At 38.7% G+C, this 25,506-nt stretch overlaps 1 protein-coding gene across 18 annotated transcripts; it reads left to right on the forward strand.

Annotated features, from left to right (window-relative positions):
* Positions 1-2: 2 nt before the first annotated feature.
* Positions 3-25,358, forward strand: LOC147165660 (tudor domain-containing protein 5-like). 18 transcript variants are annotated; one of them, XM_086090005.1, is made up of 30 exons: positions 416-543; positions 969-1,067; positions 1,155-1,259; positions 1,364-1,450; positions 1,538-1,602; positions 1,873-1,952; positions 2,025-2,084; positions 2,522-2,624; positions 3,957-4,096; positions 4,181-5,516; positions 5,625-5,706; positions 6,781-6,857; positions 7,405-7,589; positions 10,094-10,327; positions 10,408-10,607; positions 10,685-10,940; positions 11,148-11,278; positions 11,373-11,456; positions 15,677-15,733; positions 15,912-16,056; positions 16,187-16,341; positions 16,550-16,764; positions 16,848-17,057; positions 17,148-17,214; positions 17,516-17,716; positions 18,574-18,699; positions 20,101-20,166; positions 20,288-20,378; positions 22,962-23,023; positions 25,061-25,358. In XM_086090005.1, the coding sequence occupies exons 13-30, from the start codon at positions 7,568-7,570 to the stop codon at positions 25,100-25,102; spliced, it is 2,364 nt and encodes a 787-aa protein (XP_085946131.1). In that variant the 5' UTR covers positions 416-543; positions 969-1,067; positions 1,155-1,259; positions 1,364-1,450; positions 1,538-1,602; positions 1,873-1,952; positions 2,025-2,084; positions 2,522-2,624; positions 3,957-4,096; positions 4,181-5,516; positions 5,625-5,706; positions 6,781-6,857; positions 7,405-7,567; the 3' UTR covers positions 25,103-25,358. The 18 variants fall into 18 exon arrangements, with proteins under 18 accessions (XP_085946134.1, XP_085946131.1, XP_085946129.1 ...); XM_086090003.1 differs by having other exon boundaries at positions 1,873-2,084; XM_086090004.1 differs by lacking the exon at positions 2,522-2,624.
* The last annotated feature ends 148 nt before the right edge of the window (positions 25,359-25,506 follow it).

Below are 25,506 nucleotides of genomic sequence, written 5' to 3' on the forward strand. Positions count from 1 at the left end.
CCACTAGAGCACCACTAGGAGCCTCCATCACACGTGAAATAAAAGAGCCTGATGGCAAGCGCATCCAGGGGGAGGAGGGATTGAGGTAATAGCCTAAAATTAAGCATTCATTTAGGATTTAGAACAATTGCAAACGACGACGACTACTACTACTGCTATGAATAATAATAATAATAATAATAATATCTAGCATTTTATTTCAATAGCGCTTTTGAAATACTCAAAGCTTATAATGAATTAAAACCTACACATTTAAGTTAAAGTTCGAACTGATGTGGTTAATAAGGCACGACGACCACGGTTACAGTATAAAAACATAGTTTTAAAAAGTTTCGATCGCATTTTATTTTAATCAAATGAGACAAAGGAGGTACAATCGTCCTTTTCAATAATTTGTATTGATTAATATTAAAAGCTAAACTTGAGTGCAAGTGAAAGTGGATTGGCTCGAGGCGTTCCCATGCCGACCTTAGCAGGAAGTTTGACCACTGAAGCTGAAGAGAGCAGTCAATGAGATTTTGTTCTATTTTAACAGGTTTTAAGGTGATTCATTATCGTAAACGTGTTCTGTAGCGCATCCATCATGTCAGCGTCAAAGGGTGTAAATGTTTCAGCGCCAAGTTAATCGAAGTCAGCGCTGGATTACGCAAGTGAAGTAGCAGCTACAGCTAGCGTAGCGATATTTTGACCACACATTTTTGATAGAGTGCTTTAACCCTGAGGCTGTGAATATTAAAAGCAGCTATTTTTTATTGTGCACTGACACTACGGTCACTTTATGTCAGCATAAATTCATAGCGTCATTATTCTCTAGAGATGTGCTCCCTCTTTAGCCACCTGATTTTTTTGTCATGTGAATGAACAATACTTTATTGTATTGTGAAATATTGCTCCATGTATCCTAATTTTGTTTATAATACGTGCTAAAATTGCATTTTTTTCTCTCTGTGGCATCCAATCCTACCAAGAACCAAGTGACTGTCCACTCCCAAACCATCCCAGATGAAGTGCTGGTCAGCCTGACTTCGAAGACGCAGGGACCGAGTGCACACCATCGACAATGCAAGGTATCTTTGAGTACCATTCGTTTAAAAAAGGTTAAGTTCCTAAATTAAAAAACAAAAGAACAACATATATATTATTGTTTATTATAGGTTGTTCAAATTGAGACGGCCAGATGCTGTATGGCATCACCCAATTGGGTGCAATAAATATAAATACTTCCTGGAACAGCCAACCTCACTGACTTGTTCTGGCAGGTCAGTTCAGGCAACAGTACAGCTAAATTTACGTTCTCATAAGATTGTTTAGTTGTGGTACAGTAACATGCAAGGTAACATTACATCTCTTGGTGTCCATGCAGGAAACATATAATTCTTGTGTGATGCCATGGTAAGCCAGACTAAGACCACGCCCCTTCCTCCACTGACAGACAGAAGTGGCATCAGTGGTATTCATGTCTTCTGCCTTATTTGCTAATTTTTTACATCTTGGCAAAATAAATGTAGTTTAAATTACTACAAACACCTCCTTTCAGAAACTGAGTGAGGATGCAAAGGTGCTGACTGAGAGACAGGACCGTGTTTCCAGATTCATCATCAGGTAGCTATTAGAGGTTATCAACTAAAAAATGCTTGAAGTAGACAAATCAAAATTGTCCATAGGTGTGAATGGAAGTATGAAAGGTTGTTTATCTGTATTAGCCCTGCAAACTGCTGTCCTGCAATTAGTGTAGACTCCATCTCACCTGTGGGCCGTCACCCTAATGATGACAAGCAGCATGGAGAATGGGCGAATGGATGACAGTATTGCAAACATGAAAATTGTATTCTTGTGCATTTTAATCGGATGTCTTTGTGTGTCCATCTTCAGCGTGAGTGTGCTGCCTGGAGTGAGAGTGTCCTCCTCTGTCGATGGACTCACTCACCAACAGCAATGTTCCAGAGTCTCCTGTAGAGGATGCTGAGTCTTTAGTATCAGTATTATCCAACAAGGGTGTCCATTTTGTGTTTTTCTGTTACCAGGTTAATGAAGATGAGTCAGCTAAGCCTGAAGAGGACAATGTTGAGGCAAAAGATGAGAAGGTCAGTTATATGGTGATGTGGGCAGCTCAAAAGAAAAGACAAACTCACTTTCTTTGTTACCTACATTCAATACCATTATTAGAATATTCAGATGGAATTTAAATTTGAATTAATTGAAAACAAGTTTTCCAACTTGTTTACAATTTTTCATAAAGTAAATAGTTTAAAAATCAAATAGCTAAGATACATGTTTACAATGCAATGCAATTGTATCAATATCCAATGCAATCAATATACTGGATCCTTATTTATTTGTTAAAATTTTTTTTAACAACAAAATTACTTTCTTTAAATTGTCCCCCCTTTATAGGTTGTCAATTTTTGTGCTAGATACCTATTTATTTATTTATAAATATTTAATAATTTCTCAAATTTTAAGTGTGTTGCTGTCTTATTTCTCTGTACCGTGCTGAAGCTTTTTTGCTACCTTCCCACAGGGGGAGCTAAAGACTCATGAAAAAAACAAGCGTGGTGATGATTGGTTATGATGGAAATATAGTGCAGAGAAAGTTGGGAGAGAGACGAATCTGTCGGAATGGGGTGAGACAATCACTTTAATGGGTTTTTCAACAACATAGAGCCTCTTGAATACAATAAAAGTCCATCCATCCATCTGGCCTTTTTCTATACCACTTCTCCTGTTCAGAGTGTCAGGGAGCTGGAGGCCATCCCAACTGACTTTGGGCGAAAAGGGAACTACACCCTGGGCTGTTTGCCAGTCAGTCACAGGGCACACATTGAAACATTTACTCTCACCTTCACTCTGTCCCCGTCAATGACGATACAATAAATACAATTTAAAAAAGTCATAAAACAATTTTTTTATCGTACATCAAAACAATCTACCCGTCACCTTTATATACATTATTTTTTCTTAATGGTATTTGCAGTCAAATGAAACGGTTGCACCGCCATAGACAGTCATTATTATTATATTACTATTGCTCATACTTATTGTGTCTTATATTTTATCGGAATTCAGCACACACTGTTTATCATAAACAGGTATCAAAAGATGCGTCTTGGCCCAACTCGTTTCAGAATTATAATTTTTTGTGTTACCAGAAAACCACGTAAAAAAATACTATTGCAATGAATGGGGAGCTGTGTCAAAATCAATAAATGTACCTTTTTCCAAGAGACACTGCTTGCACATAAAGTAACTGAAAGATATGATTTTTCTGCTCATTTTGTTCATACTCTTCCCATCTTTTGCTCAGTGTCAAACTATTTTTTTCTGAAGATGTACACGTGCTCTACAGTGTGAGTTTAAATAAGGTATGTTTTAACAATGTGTATTGCACTGGCTCAGATTGAGGGAAGAAAAATAGATTGGGAGCGTTCAGAAAATTATTTCTAAAAATATCAGTTCAACTCATCACCGTAGCCACAATGTTTCCTCTATTGGCATCATATTTGGATATTTCATTTTCAGTATATTTTTTTCAGAAGAAGAACCAATTCAAACCATTCCAATTTAAAACTTTTCATCTGAACCCTAGCACATATTTATTATTTATCACTTGATCCGTTCAAAACTTTCCAACTTCAAACTGTTCAGCATGTGCAGCTTTTGACCATGCAAGAGTCAGCAGTCCCAGTCAAAATTTCAGCAGGAATTTTCTAGCGTTAAAGAATATATGTTTATACTTTGGACCACTCTCTCAATTTTAGTATAATTTCCTTTGTGATTTACCTCCTTTAGCCAGAACTACAGTTAAGTTACTTTTCTTTTTGCATAACCAATGTTTTGTGAATGTAACTGTTTTAAGGTCATGATGTTTGTGAACTGTTTCTTGCAAGTTTCCCAAAGCCTTCACTACGACACAATTAGTACTTAACACGTATTCAACTTCATGTTGTGTATGATAGTGATTCAGAGGTGCTGAACCAGACAACTGAGCAGCGAGCTTTGAAGGCTGAGGAGGCCCTCCAAGCAGCACTGGAGAAGATTAAAGACCTGGAAAGACAACTACATGATCCTTTAGGTCGAGCGCCCAAAAGTTGTAAAGGTATTGAAGCATCTTTTTGCGTCAGTTTCTAAATGACAAGGAGACGCAAGAACTAGGTGAGGGTTGCTGATTTTTTTTTTGCAGAATGAAAGCAAACGCCATCGCCGTTGCCTGAAATTGCTTCTGCAAAGAAAGTCGGCATGGAAGCCTAGCCAGGATAGAAGAGGAGGAGGAGGAGAAGGAGAAGAAGTAAGCTTAGATTGACTTAGCTCTGGCGGAAGTGGAAAAACCAAGCCAGGATGGAGGAGACATGGTGACGACCAAGACGTAATCCTGGCAGCTCTCTCCTGCAGATTTTATCTGGAGAAGAAGGAACAAAGATTTATTTCGCACATCAGCACAAAAGTTCTCACCGTCCGGCAGAGATAAAAGTCATGCGATTTATGTGTTTGTAACATTATTTTTGTATTTTGTAAGAACTATACGTAATGTGAATACTGTGGTTGAGCTACAATGTACCAAAAATGTACATGAACTGAGGAAATGCTAATAATAATGTTCCGAGATTATTGCTGGACATTGTTTTGAGGCAATGCCGTAACAGCATTCCCATTATTATCTCTCAGCATTTAAGTACAATATCCAATATACTGTAGTGTACAACACTGAATTAGTAGTATAAGAAGAACATAAACCAGATTCTATAGTCTAAGTAGACAATATCTTCATTTTAAGATGCTCTACATCGTATGAGGTTATACTCTGGCTCGCTATTGTGGGTCTTCACCCCGGCTGCCAGACTGTAACTCCACTGGAAAGCTGAGCTCGTCTCTGACAGAAAATCAAACCCAAGCACAACACAGCATGGTCAGCAGAACCCTCAAAGTGCATTGCAAATCTCTGCATGCATCTGCTGACAGATCAAATGGGATCAAGGTCTATTTTGAGGATAACATTGAATTTGTAGTGGCTGATTAAAATGATTAATCCAGGTGTGCCTGACCTCATCAACCACGACGACAATGGCTGGACACACCTGGATTAATTAATTGGTTCACTCATTGAAAGACAGGAAACAAAGAAGTGGTATTAAGTAGTCGAGCTGTGTAAAGAGCCCATTCAGCTTGCAGAGCAAGGTTAGCTACATGTAGCTGAAAAATTAACTGCACACTCCCTTCTTCGCTTGCATGCTGTGCGCCACGCACGTTATTACTGAAGAGCGAAGACTGCCACCGAGCATACAGTACTTGCAAACTCCTGATCAGTGCAGAAGGCTGCCGAATTTCAACCCTATCACCCACGTGGCTCCCATTCAGTCATTCCCCCCGCCAATCTTTCGGTGTTAATAGCAAAGTAAATAAACAGTTAGTGAGGAACATTTGACACAGCATCTGGCAACCCTAGCCTGCTTGCATGTTAAGTAGCCGGTTACAATACTCCGAATAGTTCTGCCCTCTCTCAAAAAAATGCCCTTTGGAAAGTAAGTTTTTTTCCCAACAGTTTACTAAGGTAAATGTTGACTATATCTTTTAGAAAAATAAATAAATAAATAAATAATCGATATGCGCCCCCTCCTCACGCACAACAGACCTGTCTCTTTCTTTGTCACGTGAACGCAGCACAGCAGTGTAGCAACTGGAAGCCACGTTCGAGGCCCTGCTCCGCCACAGGTAACTCTGTTGCTAACACATGAATCCAGTGAAACTGTATTTATTGTTTGCCCTCTATGCCCTACCTGTAATAATTTTTTTGTGAAGTAGCCTGTCTCATACAGTAAAAACAACTGAGCATAAATTAGCCGACTGGCTGCTTGATTAGCTAGTTTAATGATATACCCCAAATCAGTAATAGTGTGATGACCACCACATACAACTAATGACGGTGAAAGGAAGCTCTCTGTGGTCTTGGCATTGAAAAGCAATGGACTTTTGATCGTTGTAATTTGATTTGTGATGATAATTTTGACTTTGAAATGTGATGAAATGTCGTTTGAACTACTAAAACAATCCGCCTGGTCTGTATGCTTGTTTTCACCAAGGAGAGGAAGCATTTGAATTGAGTTGTATTGTGGAAATATCATAGAAGTTCGGAATTGTCAATTGCCTGTGAAAAATACCCTTTTCCCTTCTTGTAATGACAACAGTCAGTCTTACTCATTCTTATACATTGGTCTGTTTGGTCTATTTATTTACTAATTGTAGCATAATGCCTAGAAAGGAGAGGCTGAAAAGGGAAAGAGAAAAACTAGGGAAAAAATTACAGCTAAGGGAAGCATCTCTCTGCTCTCTTGGATGAAAGCAAAGTCACATAGGGGATGAAATAAAGTGAAGTAAACATTTTTGGCTGGCGAATATGTTTGAACGTACTCGCAAATATGTTTGAACGTACTCGCAAATATGTTTGAACGTACTCGCAAATATGTTTGAACGTACTCGCAAATATGTTTGAACGTACTCGCAAATATGTTTGAACGTATTCGCAAATATGTTCGAACGTACTTGCAAATATGTTCGAACTTACTCGCAAATATGTTCGAAGGCTACATGCTACAAAGTTAGCATATCTTCCCATAATACCTCAGGGTATTATTTGCGCATGCGCGAGTGAAAACAAAACCCCGGTTTTTAGGCATTTAGGCAACATTAACAATTTTTTTGAAAATTAAGTGTTTATTTGTAACGTTTACGATTTATTATGTCTGCAGTGCATGATCTAGGGTTGTCATTTTTCGCCCCATAATGCAGCGGGGTATTTGCGCACACGCAACTGTACTTCATGGAGGTGACAAGTGGACAGGAGCCTCGCCGATAGTGAAAAATTAGTAAGTAAACATCGTTTGTTCGGAATTTTTATGCCTTTATTGTTTTTTATGTCTGAAACTTGTTGAAATGTATGCCAATTGCAGTAGTTATTCACTCCCGGTCTAGTTTGCTGCCAAGAAGAAAAAAAAATGTACAAAACACTATTGTCTTGCAGTATTGGTTGGTATCGGTGGATACCAGAACCCCAAGTATAAATTTTAGAAAAGCTGTATCGATTCATCCCTAGTTCTGACTCCCACTGACAGTACATCTGCATCGCACCACCTATTCTTCATAATAAGGCCTTTAAATAAGACACAATGTAGCCAGTTCTGTATATTATATTTTGCATTACTATATTAGTTGTATATACAGTTGCGTATATTGTATTAGTCTTTCAACCGTAGTGGAGTAAAAGTAACACTTTTAAGAAAAATAGTACTCAAGTTAAGTACAGACCCTCATAAACCCTACTTAAGTACAGTGTTGAACAAAATTGACTTTGTTACTGACCATCTCTGTTTTAAATAACTTTGTAGCTGTTCATTTTACCAACATGTTTGTTAGTGTGTCTCTCAGAGTGAACTTCAGCGTCTTGCTCACCTGTGGAACACCCACATCATCCACAAAAGCAGAAATGCAGTGCACCCAGTGATCAGACCGGTTTTTTGGACGGGGAAGATCATCTCTGACATGCATCCAATCAAGCGGTACAAACTTGCAGAGCACAATGCATAGACTCAAAACTAAAGGTATCACGTTTATGTTTTGTCCCCCATACAATACAAGTAATGAATGTTTATGATGGTTATCATCCCCACTGGGGTTGTTGGACACTAAGTTCATTATCATAACGTGAACACCACCGAATTCTTGAAAAATGTTTAAGAACCAAACTTCTTTTTTTCCCCCTTCAAGGTAAAGTAGCAGTTATGGAAGAGTTCAGAAATTATGCTATGAAACTTGTGCAGTTTGGGAAAAATACTTTAAATAAAATATATTTATTCTATTAAAACATTGTCTAATTTTCATCTCATAATTTGCTAATGCTCTCCTTACGAGTATTGCAGTGTCGCAAGAAACCATAAAGTGCCTTCTGTTAGGTTTCGTGGTTACCGGTGGTTTGAGTCCCACAAATGTAGACCAGAATGAAGTACAAATGTTTTATTACACAATATCGTGACAGGAGAAGAACAACAGGCGCTGGCAAACACAACCAGGGTAGAAAAAGAGCAAGGGTGTTACAATGACACAGGCACAACAAACAAAAACTAAATACACGTAAATTTCAAAATAAAGCGACTCAGAGCAAAATACTTATTAACGAGCGCAAGACCTATGAATGAAGACAAGACTATGAAGACAGAAAGATCTCTTGGCACAACCGCAGTGAGCAAATGAATCATCTGGCACATGTTGCCGTGGCTCAGTCCCTTTTAAAGTCCTTGAGGAAACACCCACCATCACCCAGGCACTGTAAAAAAAACAACAACAACAAAAAACATGACACCTCCATTTCCTCAAATTTACCTGCCGACTACTGTTAATCTGTCAAAGAGAAGTTCAGGAATCCTGAACATTGTAAAAACATATACTGGTAGACATACAGTGCTGAGCATATATGAGTACGCCCTCTTCGAAACATTTAAAGATTTTATTCAATATCTCAATGAACATAATTTCCCAAATTTTGACAAAATGTTTTCTGTAGAATATGCACTTAACTCACAACATGAAAGTAAGGTTGTAATAGAATGGATAGATTACAAAATCGTCAGTTTAATCAAATTAACTAATGCAAAAAATTAATGCAACCCACAACAAAAACAACTACATCTAGTATTTTTTATGACCTCCATGCCTGTTATGGTTAGCAACATGTTTGCTAGGCCTGGAAATACAAGTTGTCAGTCTTTTTCACGGGGTCTACTTATTTGTGCAAAATGTACTTTAATATATTTAATTTAAAAAATACTTTTTTGTTGGTACTAACCAATAAACACATCGTGTTTGCAATCAATGGTATTTTGTAGAATAGTATCCCATAGAAAATTGTAATTCTGAAGGTCAACCAAAGGTGTTCTTACAAACCTGTTGGGGTGTACTCATTTATGCTGAGCACTGTATATACATTTATATATAAATACACACACATATACAGTGCACTTACTTTTTCGTCTGTTGGGGGAGTTGGTGAGCTTCCTCGTCCCGTCTACTAATTGGCGTTCAGTGGCATGGGGTCCTCAAGGATACCTTGGTGACCCTGCCCAAAAATATAATAAGTATACAATAAGTCAACACTTGGAACAAAATGACGCAGAAATGGCTTTCCAATCGAGGGCAAATGGAAGACAGCATTCGACTGGCAACACTCCTGCTAGCGTTATTTTGCCGTGATAAGTTATATATTCTTGGCCTGGCGTGAAGGGCTATTTCACTGTGATTACAATAGGTTGCCTGTCAATGGGTTATTTTAGCGTGATGTGTACGTTGCTGAGAATCGCTTATTTTGCCATGAGCCATGCACTGAGCTATTTTTTATTTTCTTAGTTTTTTTGTTTGTTTTGTTTTTCTGTCTCGCTTCGCCAGGTGGCTTGTTGCTGGCCACGGCAATAACTACTGCGTTTGGCGTAGTCTATGTTTCAACAAGTTGAAAATAATGCAATGCAGACATAATAAAGCCACACAAATGAGGAATAAACTATCGTGCGAATTGGTAATGTGACTTAAATGCCTAAAAAACAGGGTTTTGTTTTCACTCGCGCATGCACAAATATCCCGTGGCATTATGGGAAGGTATGCTAACTTTTGTAGCATGTAGCCTACAAGTACGTTCGAACATATTTGTGAGTATGTTTGAACGTATTTGCAAGTTTGTTCAAACGTATTTGTGAGTATGTGCGAACATACTCGCCAGCCAAAAATGTTTACTCCACATTGGAAGCTCTATGCTTCTGTACAATAACATACGCTAAACACTTGCTAGTTGCTAATGCTACGTAAGCAAAATGTTGCAGTCAGGGTACTTTCACAGCGTCAGAAACTTTGATTTTGTTCGATAACGTTTTAAAGGGAAAATAATCGTTGGCCGATTGTTTTGGCCGATGTTTGAAGGCCAATAATCGGTTGATTTAATCGGTTGGGCCCTACGAGTGTCTAAGGCAGAGTACACTAGGAGCATAGATGGCACCCCTTGGTGTTGCTGTTTTGGACACCCTGTTCATGTTTTTTTTTTTTTTTTTGGTCTTGTCACCAGACAAGATGAACCCAGACGCCGTTTTAGCAACGTTGAAGAAGGAAGTCCGCTCTTTACTCATTTCCTCTAAAGTGGATTTGGACCTTGAGCTGCTAAAACGGGACTACAGAACAATGGTGGGCCATCCTCTGCCTCTGAAATTCCTGGGCTTCCGAAATATCATGGATATGGTAAAGGAGATGCCTGATGTGGTGTCAGTTGATGTCAGAGCGGATGGTAAAACATTCTTGAAGGGTAAGTAAGAACATTTACTCTTTAGTCCTTATTTATACAGTGCATTTAATTATGCAATACTTTCCTCTCTGTCATCACAGCTGTTAGCCATGAGTCCACACGAAACATCGAAGTGCTGGTAGCGAAACAGCGTACGTCCATTACAGACAGAAAAAGACAAAATCAGTCTTCTTCCTTCAGCTTTCACCGGTCAATCCCGTGGATTCTTCCCAGACGAGGTGGTGCTCCTCTGGCCCTTCCTCCCCAGTTGAGGGCACAGCTGCGCTTCCTCCTCTCACAGGTATGACCACAACAGACTCAAATTTACCGCAAATAATATGTCCAACCATTGAAATTAAATGGTTATTTATGTTCTAGGGTCCTGTGAGGTTGTCAGAACTAGAGAGCAGCTTTCTGCGATGCTTTGGCCACACTCTGCGTGTTCATGATTTGGGATTCTACTCTATTGGAGAGATGTTGCAATCTGCTGAAGACCTTGTTTTGATCCAACAGAGCAGGTTTGGTTCCATACTGACTCTAAGAGAGCAAATGCTGCCCAGAAAAATTACTACTCAACAGAACCTTGGAGCACCAAAGATTACAATCAAAACAAGAGTGCACACCCCAGCGAAAGGTATAAAAGTGTATCTTTGTAGAGATTGCTTAAAAAAAAAAAAAAATATATATATATATATATATATATATATATATTTGCTTTTGCAATTGTATCTAATCTGAAATTGTATATAAAATGGTTTGTGTAAAAAGAGCGCAGATCCTTATTCTACAAAGACATGTTAGTCTCAGAATTTTTTTTTCCCCCTTTTGGATGTCCCATCAGACACCACTGGGAGTTCTGTCCGCGAGGAGCCAAAATGTGTCAGTTGTAATCTGCAAACGATTGAGAAAGACCAAGGACCAGAAGCTCAGCCCTCCCAGAAATGTCTCCCTTTTCATCAGCGTCTCTTACAGGTCTGCTGCTGTATTAATCCGATGATACATTGTTCATTAAGAAAGTGATTGATATTATTTTCATATCATATTTTTTTGTACCATCTAATTTTAGCTTCAAGAGGAGCTTCGCCAGCAGATTGCAGAGAATGGAGTGGCTGGCACCATTAGTCACAAGCTGAAAGAGAAACTGAAAAAGGTCAGGTAACATTCTTGATGGCGAGCATACACTTACCTTACTATTAACAAATAACTACACTCAGTTAAAAGATCCAAAAGTTGTTGATGTGCATACAATTTGATTGGCTATAACTTCCCCATTCTGATGAATCTCGGTATTTGGTGAATCTCAATATCCATTCATTTTTCACCAGTTTGTTATAGCATAGCTAATATTGCAATAACAGATTTTAAGTTAAAACTTGACTGCCTCCTAATTTAGCTCTCGGTTAGATGCTAAGCCTATCACTGATGACATTGGTCATACATCGTGGAATAGTTAAACAACCATTTAAACCTATGGGGGAATTCTAAAAAGTAGATTATGTGAAGAACATAAAACAGAAACATCTGGCTACATGCTGCCAAGGCCAAGTTCAAAATAAAAGCCCATGAAGGCTATTGCGTTGATATCCATGGGCTCTTCGCTCCTCAAAACATTGAAAACGACCCAGAAGGTGTTCACACACCGCCATATTAAGGTGCGTAGCTTAACGTCGCAGAAAGCTGGTCTCTAGTTCTGACAACCTCACAGGACCCTAGAACATAAATGAGCATTTAATTTAATGGCTGGGCATTATATTTGGGGGCATAATACAGGGAAAGTTTAAGAAATATATACACACCGGTGACTTATGAAAACAGGCGTGTAGCAGCTGGACCGTAAAACGAGGCAGGACTTTAACTTAAATAGTTATAGTATCTGTTTTATTTCTTATTTTAGCTGTTACTCTATGAACAAGTGTCATTGCGGCTGGTTTGACTCTTCTTTCTGTTGGTGCAAACCAAATAAACGGACACACAAGGCAGATCAAAATCTTGAGCTTTTTTACATTTTTATCAAGTTACCTGAATTACTTTTTTATCCCCTCCCCTATAATCACAATAACAGTTCTGAGTCTTCACATTTAAAAATGTATTATAGTTTTAGTAAATAAAATAAAAAACACACTTGTGATCTCCACACCATGTTTATGTGCTATGTCATGCAGTAGACGCTTGCCACATGACGCGAAATACGATACCCGAGGTCCCATGCTATCCCAGTAAGTCGTGAGACTTTTGAACATAAAAATAGAACAAAATAAGCTAATATAAAAACGTTAAAGAGATAAGGGAAATGTTTATTCACTGTTTGAATTTGTGCAAATATGTGGATACAGCAGAATGACAGTGCAGTAGGCTTGGATTTCACTGTGCCAACATATGTGAGTTACTCGCTGTAGCGACCAACCTTGGGTCCTGTAGTCGCCGTTGATGGATGTGGGAGATGTTTTTGACACGCTCGAATTAACAAATACTTGTCCACAAACAAATGGCTTAAATGGTTCAATCCAAAACAAACGTGGTATAAATTATGCTGCTAACTTTCTAACTGAAATTCTATTTGTGAAATTAATGTATGAGCAAGTGTTTGTGAGTGGTAAAAACCACATGACCTTCCACTCCATCAACCTGATCACCTACACCTGTGCTTAAAAGGATTAGGGAGGGAGGGTGGCGAGGTCCGGGCAGTGCCAACACTGCCACCTGTGGTCATCTACCACATATAAAAGCAAAAATAACATGTGGCTCCTACACACCAGCCCCTAATTGTGATTACAGAACAATTACAAAAAAAAAAAAAAAGAGTCACAATAATTGTTTTTTTTTCTTCTTCACCAAAGCAGGTGCTTTAAAATTGGCTTGTTCTTCATAATGCTTCTTGAAGCAAGAAGTTCTTGGAAATCGGCCTTTCCAAAAGCCCTGTCTTTGTTTTTAATTGTACTGCACGTACATGTCCTTTCCTATCGGGATAAGTTTTTGTCATTCTTCCCGTAATCCATGAACCACAAGGAGCGGTTTGATCCATGACAACGGCAATGTCACCAACGATGAAACTCCTCCGAGGCCATTCCTTTCCAATGACATGATTTTTTTTCATCAAGGTTGCCCGCTGGCTGAAGTGAATAATGGCAGTTTCTGCTCTGGAAAAGTCATTCACAGAAAGTGATTGACTATCAATGGCATCCCTAGCTTTCCTCATCTCCACCTCGACTGCTTCCAACAATGAGACAGCGAAAGACGAAACCACCTCTTTCCTTTTTCTGCTGAGCCTCAATAAAACAGCTTTGAGTCTAAGGAACCAAGCGACTGAGGTCTTTAGCTTCGTCCACTCAGAAAAGTGATGAAGTAGTTTTGTGGTTGCATCTCCCGAGGAAGCGACGATGATGTTTGCCCTGACGTCCTTTTTGATCTCTGGATCCCCAAAGGATATAGGCGGTGGATGAAAAGGTTGTGGCCAATCTGCTTCCGGCCTTTGAAGAAAGTCTGGACTCTCCAATGTTATTGATAGTTCTTTCCTGAGCATATTGTCAACTTTAACTGCAAGCACCACAGCAGTCAGTTTAAGGCGAGGAATCGTAGTTTGCTTTAATGGTGCAACTCTGGCTTTGCCCAACATGAATGCAAGATGTATTGCCTTATTTTGATTTTCCAACCTCAGGTAGGCCACTGTGTTATAACCATGGTCACTTGCATCAGAAAAGTGATGCAGCTGAGCACGTACGTGTGTGTTCTCCAAAGTTCTTTGGTTTGATGCAGCGATCCACCTTAAACTTTGCATCATTGTCCAAGTCCCTCAACCATTCTGTCCATTGTTATGAACATGTCAGGGGTATAGGATCATCCTAAGACATGTTTTTGTGACACATTTCTTGCAACAGTATCTTTGGCAGCAAGATGAGGGGTGACAAAACACCTAATGGGTCATAGATGGATCTGATAATTGAAAGAATACCTCATCTGGTGGGAGGTTTCTTTTCCACTGCAGACTTGAAAATGAAACAGTCAGTCTCAATGCCCCAATTTAACCCACGTGCTCTCTCCACTGGCAAGTTGTCTTGATCCAAGGCAAATATTGACATCCAAGTCGCATGCGTCTGTGCTATGAGTGCGTGAATGACTGATCTCCGGTTGCCGACCAGCGCACCAAACCTTTTCCTTTCTTTACTGATGTTGACTTGATTGTGTTCCAAGATGTGATCTAATGATCCAATGAATAAATTCCAATCTCCTTGTTGTTCGGTCGGGTTTTTACTTTTGTAGCGACTGACCTTGGGTCCTGTAGTCGCCGTGGATGGATGTGGGAGATGTTTTTGACACGCTCGACTTAATACTTGTCCACAAACAAATGGCTTCAATAGTTCAATCCAAAACAAATGTGGTATAAATTATACTGCTAACTTTCTAACTGAAATTCTATTTGTGAAATGAATGTATGAGCGAGTGTTTGCGAGTGGTAAAAAACGCATGACCTTCCACTCCATCAACCTGATCACCTACACCCGTGCTTAAAAGGATTAGGGAGGGAGGGTGGAGGGGTAACGGGCAGTGCCTACACCGCCACCTGTGGTCATCTACCACAAATAAAAGCCAAAATAACATGTGGCTCCTACACTCGCTGTGGCAACGTCTGACTGGAAAGGACTAAGCCAAAAGTCTACTCTAAACTACAAAAACACAATTTACAAGTCATTTTGTACTTTAATAAACTGTTCAATATGCAGGGATGAAGAGGCATGAGGGTATGATGGAAGTTTTAAGTAGCCGTGTTTTGGTAGTAAATTGAATAAATGTAAAGTTTTTAAATGAATACATCGTTTTAATAATCCTGACCTTATTATTAATCGCCCAGCCCAATTTAGCCTTCACCCAATGAGGACAGTGGCGGTGCGCATCTGCGTACGACCCAGTTACATACCTTTGCACTTCTTTTGTTTAGAGAGCTCTCCAATTTATTTTTTTTAACTTTTGTTGCTAACGGGCTAAATAATATGTCCAAGGAAACGAGTTTGAGTGAAGCTGTGGCGTGCGGCAAATGATTGATAGCATCTCTTCGGTCACACTTTTTGTCTCTGCAGTCTCTGATAGGCTATTCTTCCTCGGGCAAAGTGCGTTTTTAAGAGGGGCCCGAGAGGGATGATCGCTTCCCTCCTCTCTCCCCAACAAAGTAATAATTTTTATTTAATGTTGGGGGGCGTGGTACGTTTAGCTTGGGGTAAAAACGCTGGAGGAAACCATGAAATAGAACTAATAAATGTGCATCTGCAGTCCAAAGCGGTCTGCAACACATTTTGTGGGAAAGTATGAATTTGCCTTTACCGTATAAGTCTTATATGTACAATATACTCTCTTATATAAAACATTTCATATTTTCAGGTTGTCAGTAAAAGCAGCTGTGGAATATCAGTCCACATTCTCCCTGAAGAGTACAAGGTGAGAATAGTTTAGCACTGCATAAGACCACACCACAAAACTCCATTAAGTTGTTGAGAGCCCAAGATTTGGGCTAGAATCGCAGGAATAAAGCCACAAAACTGCGTGTTTTCTAAGGCATAGAACATGGTCAAGAAGACAGGTTCTGCTGGGGAATGTGACTAAAATATATTTACAGAGGCTTTTGGGTGAAGACTTGCCGCTGAAAGAGAATGGCTTCGTCAGTGTGACTGAATTGGTTGACGCCATGAGTGACGTCTTCTACCTGCAACATGTAGATGGGGATGGTAAACACGACTGGATCATTAAGATCATAAATTCCGGTAGGGACATGAATCATTGTTGGTAAATCACAACTTCACTTATTCTATCTTGGTGATTATTCTGAAGTATTTTATGTATCATGTGAGGGGAGGAAAAAAAGCATGTTCACATTTTTTTTTTTTTTTTTAGAAGATGAAGATGATCCTGGTGTAAAGCAGCCACAGTCTAGCTTTGACACTGAAGAGTCTCTTTGGGAAGGCAAAGCGGGTGATGATAGTCACATCTTCTCAGCGGATGCGGATGAAGAATTATTGACAGGGGACCATTTTGTGATGCAAGAAAGGGTAAGTTGGCTTTTAAAGTGCTCTATAAATTAAGTTGAGTTGAGTTTCTTTAGGTTATGGGATGGTAACCAAAGATGATGTTAAACTGTTGACTGTAACATACGTTGGAAGTAAAAAAAAAAATTGGTAATACTGCATTACAGAGACAATACAGAACAATACTTATCTGCTTTCTCTAATTTGCTGCATATGTCTGTGTCGTCTTCAGATGCCAGAGCTGTGTCCTGTAAATGTATTGTATTGCAAGACCACTGTGCCCCTTGACGCCCTGCAGAGTCAAAATCTGGAACGGCCCACTGTGCGTTCCGCGTTTGATGTGGCTCAAATTAGGGTGCGACAAGTGGAGTCTCCAGGATTCTTCTATGTCTCCTTCAGCCATGGTGAGGAGGCCCAAGCTTTTGAGGACATGCAATTCGAGATGAGGTGAAGACATGTTTGTGACAAATTAGACAGTCTCATTAACATCATACAAGATGTGTCCACCAATATTGCTTGTCTACTTCCAGTCAATGTTACTCGTCCCCTGATGTGTCAGAGCGCTATCGCCTACCCGAGCGATTTGTCCGAAAAGGGCAAGTCTGCTGTGCATCACCCAAGGCTATGCGCTTCACCCGAGGGGTAATTCACCAGGTCATCAGCCCCACCAGCGTTGAGGTGTACCACTTAGACTTTGGCATGAAGACCACTGTGCACACTGATGACTTGATGTTCCTCAAGTAGGCCATGTTACTACTAGTAGTGCCACTGACGACACCACCAACAACTACTACTCTACTTCTTCTGAGCGGAATCTTTTGCCTTTCCAGGTCATGCTTCTCCATTCTTCCAGCGCAAGCTGTCCCATCATCACTTGTTGGAATTAAACCAATCACTGTAAGACTTCTGTCTGTTAAGGTCTACATTGAAGCAAAGTTGTGTTGTGATTATATTCATCCTGCTCTACATCCTGTTTGTCGGGATTATTTTTAAACGTTCTTAAAATCTATGATACACATTTCTCTTTTTATAGGTATCGACTGTTCAGTTAATTGTGAATTTGTTTGAATTCAAAAAGTGTTTATTGTTATTTTGTTTCAAGATAAATGAAAATATACACTTGACACATTGCATATGATAATATAGGAGAGTTGTCAAGCTACAGGTGGCTTACCTTTGCTTAAATGTGTTATTGCAGGGTACCTGGGCTTCCCAGGCCATTGCTTCATTTGTCAGTCTTTGCTGTAATCGTCCCCTAGTGGCCGCTCTGGTTTGCTACACTGGAGATGTGCTCCAACTCTACCTTTGTGATACCCATACTGACAATGATATCTACATCCACTGTGTCCTCGTCAGCCAGGGCCATGGGGAGGCCTGCAGCCCCTCAGCCAGTGCAGCAGTGAGTCCCTTAAACAATGTGGAATCATATGCAATAGCACAATTGCATTGATCAATAAGTCAATCATTTTATTTAATGTGCAAACTCACCGTAGTACATGGTTCCAATACACTATATCCAACCATAAAATAAAACAGAATAAAATCTAGTTGGTCAAATAGGAATAACAAGCATATTAATTCGCTAGTGCAGAATTGTAGTAATTATCAAACCAGTAAAGTGACTTTGCGTTACACATTAAGAGAAGTGTGTTACCCAAGGTGAAAAAAATACACTTAAAGGTACTATAATGTACAATGTATAATGACATCATGGAATGCTCTGCCGGCACATATAATTTAAGAGAATAACAAACATTGATTTAAGACATTGCTGAAAGAGAATTTTATATCACTCAAGTGTGTCTGCTGATGTTGGTTGCGACTGCCTAATGTAAAACACGATGGTAATGTTCACTGAGATTGTCATTTTTTTTTACAAAAAGAAAAAAGTAAAATATTGGGATTAAAGAGACCATCCAGCCGAAATGGCCCATTTTTCACTCATGAACTCTCAATGTATTTTTTGATCAGGAAAATGACACTAGCTTGCGTTTTTTATTTCATCAATTTGTTTTGGAAAAATCGGAAAATAACTCATTAATAGCCGATATAGCCAAGAGAAATAGGTCCTACTGTCTATCAATGCCGTAATTGTTGTTTTTGTTACGTGTGCTTTTTTAAGTGTGTATTTCACTTTAAAGATAACGGGTAAAGTTGACTCCCGTAAGAATACCAGATCCTAAATTAAATATATGAAGTGTGATGTGCTAGTAATAATTTTTCTGCCCATATACTCAGATCTTGTGTCTTTCCCAGTTGTGTGTCCAGGTTAGCCCTGTAAGCTTGTACCTGGGAGAGGGTACATTTCACCTGCCAGACGTTGAAGAGGAGACCACTCAGTCAGCACAAACACCGGAGCAGTCAGTGTTAGCCACACCAAAGGTAATCCTTATATACACCATTTTGCACAGGTGCACTTCAAATTTGAGTTAAAATCAGCTCAATTTAAATTTATATGCGAGACCATCTACTGTGGTTTGGGTCCTTTTATGTTGTCAACTCCTGTGGTCCTTTATTTGCCGCAAGTCTCATCAAATGTTGAAAGACTGCTGGCATTGTTACCAGATCACAGTTAAAGGGAGAGACACGCTTGGGACAGACCAGTTGTAACTTTAGTAATGTTTGACTTCAATTTAATCCCACTTGAAACATAATGCATGAACTATTGTGGTGATAGAAAATAATTCTGACATGCAGGCGATGCATTTCTGACATGCGTCAATAGCGTCACATCATCTTTAGAAGACGTCTCCATCAATTGATGACATCAAGGAGTGATCATCTACCCCGAAATGTTTCAACCTCATCACTCCTTTGTCAACCTCCTTCTTCCTCATTGGAATTTCTAGTGGGAGGTGCTAGCATGTAAACATAGCAGCGACGATCTAGGAATGTGCAATGAGAGACTCCCATGCCTCGTCGGACGCTCCTTGTTGCTACTCGGGCCAAGCAAGGCTGTTCTGGTGTCGAACTAGTACATTGGATAAGTGACTAGTTTGTGCCGTTTACCACCTTTTGGGTGATTTTGGTTTGTACTTTTGTATCTAAAGATTTATTACTGTCTGCTTTTGGGTCCAAATTCCGCTCCTCACATCACACCATCAACTCAATTAAGTGGCAGAGGTGGGCATTTTACAAAATGTTGAAGGTCTGTTATTATTCAGTGCCTCGGGTTACCCGTATGTCATTGTTGGTCCGTAATTTTTTTTCAAACCTGAACCAAACTGTAATTGGGATTTGAAAAGTCCTTGTGTGTACCAAGCTTGAAAAAGTTGAAGAAGTTGACCTCACCACCTTTTGACTCGTGTTCCGTCATGGATAGCATGAACAATTGTTGCTTGACCAGTTTTGCCCATGGTTCACACACGAGCAATTTTTTGAAACGAGGAACTTTGTATTACATTTGTAACATAAGGCATTAAACAAACATCATAAACATCATGTTTGAATGAAAGTACACTTTTTTTTAAAGTACCAGTAAACTTTTTATTTTTTTATTTTTAATGAATCCATACGTTGGGACGATTTTGGATCATGTTGGAAAATAATGTGTCTTATTCACTGGATTTTATGGTAATTTGTTAATCGAATAGTTGTTGATTAATCCTTGCACCTCTACTTTATTGCTTTATACACGTGTTTTTTCTCTCTCTCTTAACTTACTGTATGGTCGGAGTGCTAAGAAAGGCACCTTTAAATATAATGCATTATTATTATTATTATGTTTGGTCTATTACATTTACATTGCTGATGCTCACTTATTCATTAATATTTTTGTTACAGTGTGAAACTGAGATGATGCCTGGGTTGGAGTTTATTGGGGACAATGAGATCAGTGCTTCTATTCAGGTACTACGCAGTTGCTTTGTTTCATCTCTAGGCAACGTGAACCTCAACATGGTGCACTTCATATGTTTTTAGACCCTAGATAACATCATTATTTTTTATCCATTATTTTTACCCTCCTTAGAATCGTACCCCGAAACTTCAAGATTCATCTAAAGATTTTCCACTCTCTATCCTGAGAACACATGAGAACATCCAGGACACCTTCTTTCATGGTACATAACACACGCACATGCACACACAAGAAGTAAAACTTTTATATCTGCCCCTAATCAACACCAAATGAATGACTGCTTCAGACAAGGCACACCATTTTACAAAACGTAATCAAATCAATATTAGTGGTGCAGCAGATCACACAAGTCACAGTTCCAATTGGATCACAGATTTGAGTCACAGATTGGACCGTTTTTCAGATCGGTCCCCCCAAAAAAAGAGAACTTTGTCTTCATTTATTTTTTAAAACGGTTTTTGCTCATTAAAAAAAAAAGTATCAACTCAAAATGTATATAATATAACAGTTTAGGATTTAGGACCACAATTTTAAATACAATATAAGGCTGCATTCTTGTTTTATACATTGTCTATGTATAAAGGTTTCCTGCCTTAAAGACGCATTGTGACGTTTTTCACTTTTTTTAAAATTTTATTAATTTTTTTACTCACGACTAGTGTTGTTCCGATACTGTTTTTTGGCCTCCGATACCGATTCCGATACCCAGTTTTGCAGTATCGTCCGATGCCGATACCATACTGATACTTAAGTTTTTTTTTTCTCAACATAAAAAAGATGTGATGCCATTGGTTCAGAGCATTCAAGGGCCAATAGGATATCTTAGCTCGGCATGCAATGAACATGTCACAAATCAGTGAATGTCGCGCATGAGCAAGACACAAGATGCTGCATCCAAAGTCCTATATTAGTGTCAGAATTAATGGTATCGGCATGTTACTTGTTAGTACTCACCGATACCACTATTTTAATGCAGTATCGGTGCCTCTGCCGATACGAGTATCTGTATGGGAACAAAACTACTCACGACTGCCACCTCTGGCCCAAAGCGCAACTGCAGCCTCTGTGTCAAGCTCGTGCATGGTGCACATGCGAGTACGTGCGCTCAAGTAAACTCTTCGTTTTATTCACTTTTCTTTTAGTCTGACCTGGAGTTCGATGCCAGCTGATAGGCACATTCACAGTTAAAATGTTACAGCTTTTTTTACTCATCTGGGCATTGGTGGAGCATGCATGATGTAGAAAATCTTCAACATAGGGCTGGGTGATTTGGCCTTTATTAGATTTTAATCTAATAAACCCAACAGACACTTATTTAAAGGTTTCATTTATTCAAAAATAATTCCTGTGCGAAATGTTCAGACAACAATTATTTATACTGATTCTAAATCTAAATCTTTTAGCATAAACTTAACATTCATAGTTTGTGCTTAAATGCCACAATTAAGTAGTTGGTAGCTATAGTAAACATGCCTTGTAAATCACGCATCCAGCATTCCACTTGTGCAAAATTACAATTTACAAAAACATTTGGATGTAACAGAACATAAGAACATCTTTTAATAATCCAGAAGACAAAACTCGATTTCACGATTTAGCAAATTTTTATCAATTTGATTTGTAAAATGATGATGTATTGAATTAATTTGATTTATTGCCCAGCCCTACTTTAACATTAACATTTTAAACTTTGCAATTAACCTTTGTTATATTGCACTACTAATGTAATGCACTAATGTTCCTAAACTCCAAACAACCAAATTTGACATTTTAAGTGGAATGTTGTTTTATAATTTATGCAATGGGCAAAAGTGTTTTATAAAATAATTGAAGACAGTTCTATTTATCTTGTTTGTTTTTTAATAATGAAAAAGACTTCAAAGTGCATTTAAGGTACGTTCCCTTTCTTTAGCATGGAGAGTGAATTACAAAGTTGCCTCAGTCCACAAAATTGTAAAAGTAAAGGAAGCAAACCAAGCAACAGCTGTCCAACTACTGTTGCCAGGCACTCCTTGCTAATGCCAACAGCTAACTGTTAGCCACTAAAGCCGGAGACTAGGGCTGTATCATACAATGACAGTGTAATTAACTAGCGGTTTTTCAGCGTCCTAAGTTAGCGATTCAATATGATTTCGGTTGCGTTGTGTTGCTCTTGGTAGCAACTATGTAATGTCAATAACAACTGCAATAAGGCAGAAACACCAAAGGTAAGTCAAGCTAGCTGTCACACCACCAAAATTGCCAAAATGCTCCCATACGTAAGGCTTACGTTATCCACAAGGGGTTTCAATTTCCTCTGCGGCTATTATAGTGGATGTTAACCGATCGTGTTGCCTTCATGGGAACACATTTTTTTTCCCCCACCAACCAATCAGCAGATCATGTAAGGCCCGAACCGTGGTGCTTGATCCAAGATGATCCGTTGCACCACTATTCAAAATCATAATTTGTCACGGCATATCAAAATCATGTTTTTAATGATTGCTTCTCTTCTTATACAGGTCATATCAACAAGTTATACAATAGCAGAGTGTTCTTATTAAGGGATTCTTTAACCTTATGTACAGTATTACAGCTTTGATTTGGGATAACTTTGGTTTAACGTTGTTTTAGTGTTGTGTGAGAGAAGAATCTTCGTCAGCACCCTGCCATCCAACCCTCTTTTTGAAAGGTGGTTCTGAAAAAGGAAAAAGGATGGATGATACATGGATGTGAACAGTTGTCACATTGTGCTCAGCATGGCATCACAGCGGGTTTGTTTAAGTGCCTGTGTGTCTTCTTACAGCGGCGAATCTGAAGTGGCGTCCTTCGGTCTCGATCAATTGTGTTGACAATGTAAGGTGGAAGGTAAGAGCCTTACATGCAGAAGTTGTGATAGATTGGACAATGTGAACACAAACTAACAAAAATAGTATAGTATAGAGTGATTAATTTACTGTTCATTAACAGGTTGTGAATCAATGAAGAGCAGCGAGGAGCTTGTTGCAATGTGACGGCATAATTCAGACTTCCAGTTCCAATACTGCATTTCTTGTTCTGTTTGGACTTTAGTAGTTCAATTCTTATGTTGGATTTTCTTTAGTTAAAGAGGGAACAAACCCCAAAACAAATCTATTTACAATAATATCTTCTATGCTACCCCACTAGTCTAAACATGACATTCTGATTAATATTGCGTTTGTGGAATATGACTAAAGCAGAAAAATCCTCCAATTTTTATCCATTTTGGGTGGCAGCCATTTTGCCACTTATTGACAACTTAAAATCACATTGTAGTTACTCAGTTCAGTTAACGACCAGTCGCGACCATGATTGGTCATTACTTGAGCCCTGAGCAACTGTGATTGTTGTTTTCAATCGACAGCAAGTGGCAAAATGGCTGCCCCCTGAGATGGATAGAAAATGGTGGATTTTGCTGCTTAGGCAATACTACTACATCATTGGGTTGACTTCCCCTTTAAATTCAAAACTATATATAAAACTGTATATTGATAAAGTGGATATAAAAGGGCAAACATTATCTTTAAAAATAAGTCAAGTTAAGTTTTGACACCTGCAGTGTAAAACGTTACCTGTGTATTTTCTACGGAAATCAGAGTTCGATTGATTTTTGGGTAAAATGCAACTCATTATTGCCGTGTGCGTGGCCTGATACTAATACGTTCTTGAAAAATCTTACGATATCACATTGTGAACACGCACCCCATAAAAAGTTTTTATTTTTTTATTTTTCTCTGTACTTGTGCGAAATACAGTCCCCTGGTTTAATGGTATCCTTTATTCCACTGTCCAGCATTTAATTGTTTGAAAATTCTGTTAGGATATAAAAATGCTTGTCGTTTATTCTCTAATAAAAGTTGAACTTTACTGCCAATATTGCCTTTTGGAAAATTCAATGTTATTTTTGGATTTCAATCAAAAAATGCTAAAACCGCAGAATTTTTTGGGGGGGACCAAGATGTTTGTTTAGCAGTGCTATTAGAGTGAATAAAATGAATGAATAAAGATTCAAAACATACCAAAGAAGTGTGGATGTTTTTCAATCCAGATAAAAAACTACATTCAGTTCAATTCAATTTAAAACAATTATTTCAATCTTTAAAAGAAAAAGAAATGAAAGGCGTCAGAAAGAATCAAAACTTATGTCTGTCCCTAATCAACACACACAAAAAATAAATACAGTCAAGACGCTTTCTGAGTAACAATTAATCAAAAATAATTAAATAGAATGACCTTGTACTAATTATATTTATCCAGAAATTGTGCTCTTGATGATTTAATGTTATGATTCAGATTATTTTCCCATACCAATGATTAAGGTCTTTCAAAGCATTTTTAATAATCTTTACCAAAATCTTGTTCTTGCACTGTAGTAAGCTGCTTTTTTTACCCTTTACTTTGCCTTTACAGTAAAGGTGTTTAACTCTTTAGTTTGTAAATGTTTTTGACTGTTACACTTTTAATTATCTGAAGTTTTCTTTCTTTACTTTGCTTTTATATGTCTGACACTTTTGTTGTAAATGCTTTTAAATCAGGGGTGGGCAAACTCGGTCCTCAAAGGCCAGAGTCCTGCAGGTTTCGGATGTTTCCTTTCTCCAACACAGCTGATATATGATCAGCTCATCAGCAAGCTCTGCATAAGCCTGATAACGATCCTGTTGATTGGAATCAGCTGCGTTGGAGCAAGGAAACCTGCAGGACTCCGGCCCTCGAGGACAGAGTTTGCCCACTCCTGTTTTAAATGTTAAATGTACTTTTAATTGGGGCTACAGCTATCAAATACTTTGGTATTCGGATAATCTACTGAAAATTCCATCCTTCCTGAGCGGCGTGATGGCTGGACATTCCCATGAGGTTTATACTTGCATATAATTTTTTGAACAGATGAACGTGGCACAAGCATCTGGAAATGGCACCCAAGGATGAGCCAGACTTGTGGAGCTGCGCGATTCTTTCTCAGATTTTCTGGCCAATTTCTTTTGATGTTCCCATGATTTGAGTGTTGGAGTTGTGGCTTTAAATACATCCCCAGTTGTGTCATCTATTAACTCACATGTTGTCATTTAGCCTATCGGGAGATTTCAAAGCCATGACCTCATCATTTGGGCTTCCCTTTGTTCTTTAAAGACATAGCACTATTTGTGTATGTAATTTTGACCTCGAAGAAAATATAAACTTCACTATGAAATTCTCTCTCATTATTCTGGCATTTAACAAAAGTAATTCATTTTGGTGATCCTGACTGACCTGAAAAAGGCGAGGTTTAGTCTGATTTGACTTCAGACAGTGAGACAAAAAATGAAATGTGTCTTTTTGCACAGTGTATGTAA

The sequence above is a fragment of the Leptonotus elevatus genome, chromosome 11 (assembly GCF_054856555.1).
Source record: "Leptonotus elevatus isolate MCC_2025b chromosome 11, RoL_Lele_1.0, whole genome shotgun sequence".
NCBI lineage: Eukaryota > Metazoa > Chordata > Actinopteri > Syngnathiformes > Syngnathidae > Leptonotus > Leptonotus elevatus.

Bases quoted from the DNA above. Each gene is read 5' to 3' on its own strand.
- LOC147165660 (XM_086090008.1), top strand. From the start codon at position 7,568: ATGCATAGACTCAAAACTAAAG. The intron at 11,279-11,372 runs GTCTGCTGCTGT...ATCTAATTTTAG, and splicing joins TTCATCAGCGTCTCTTACAG to CTTCAAGAGGAGCTTCGCCA. The intron at 16,057-16,186 runs GTAGGGACATGA...TTTTTTTTTTAG, and splicing joins CATTAAGATCATAAATTCCG to AAGATGAAGATGATCCTGGT.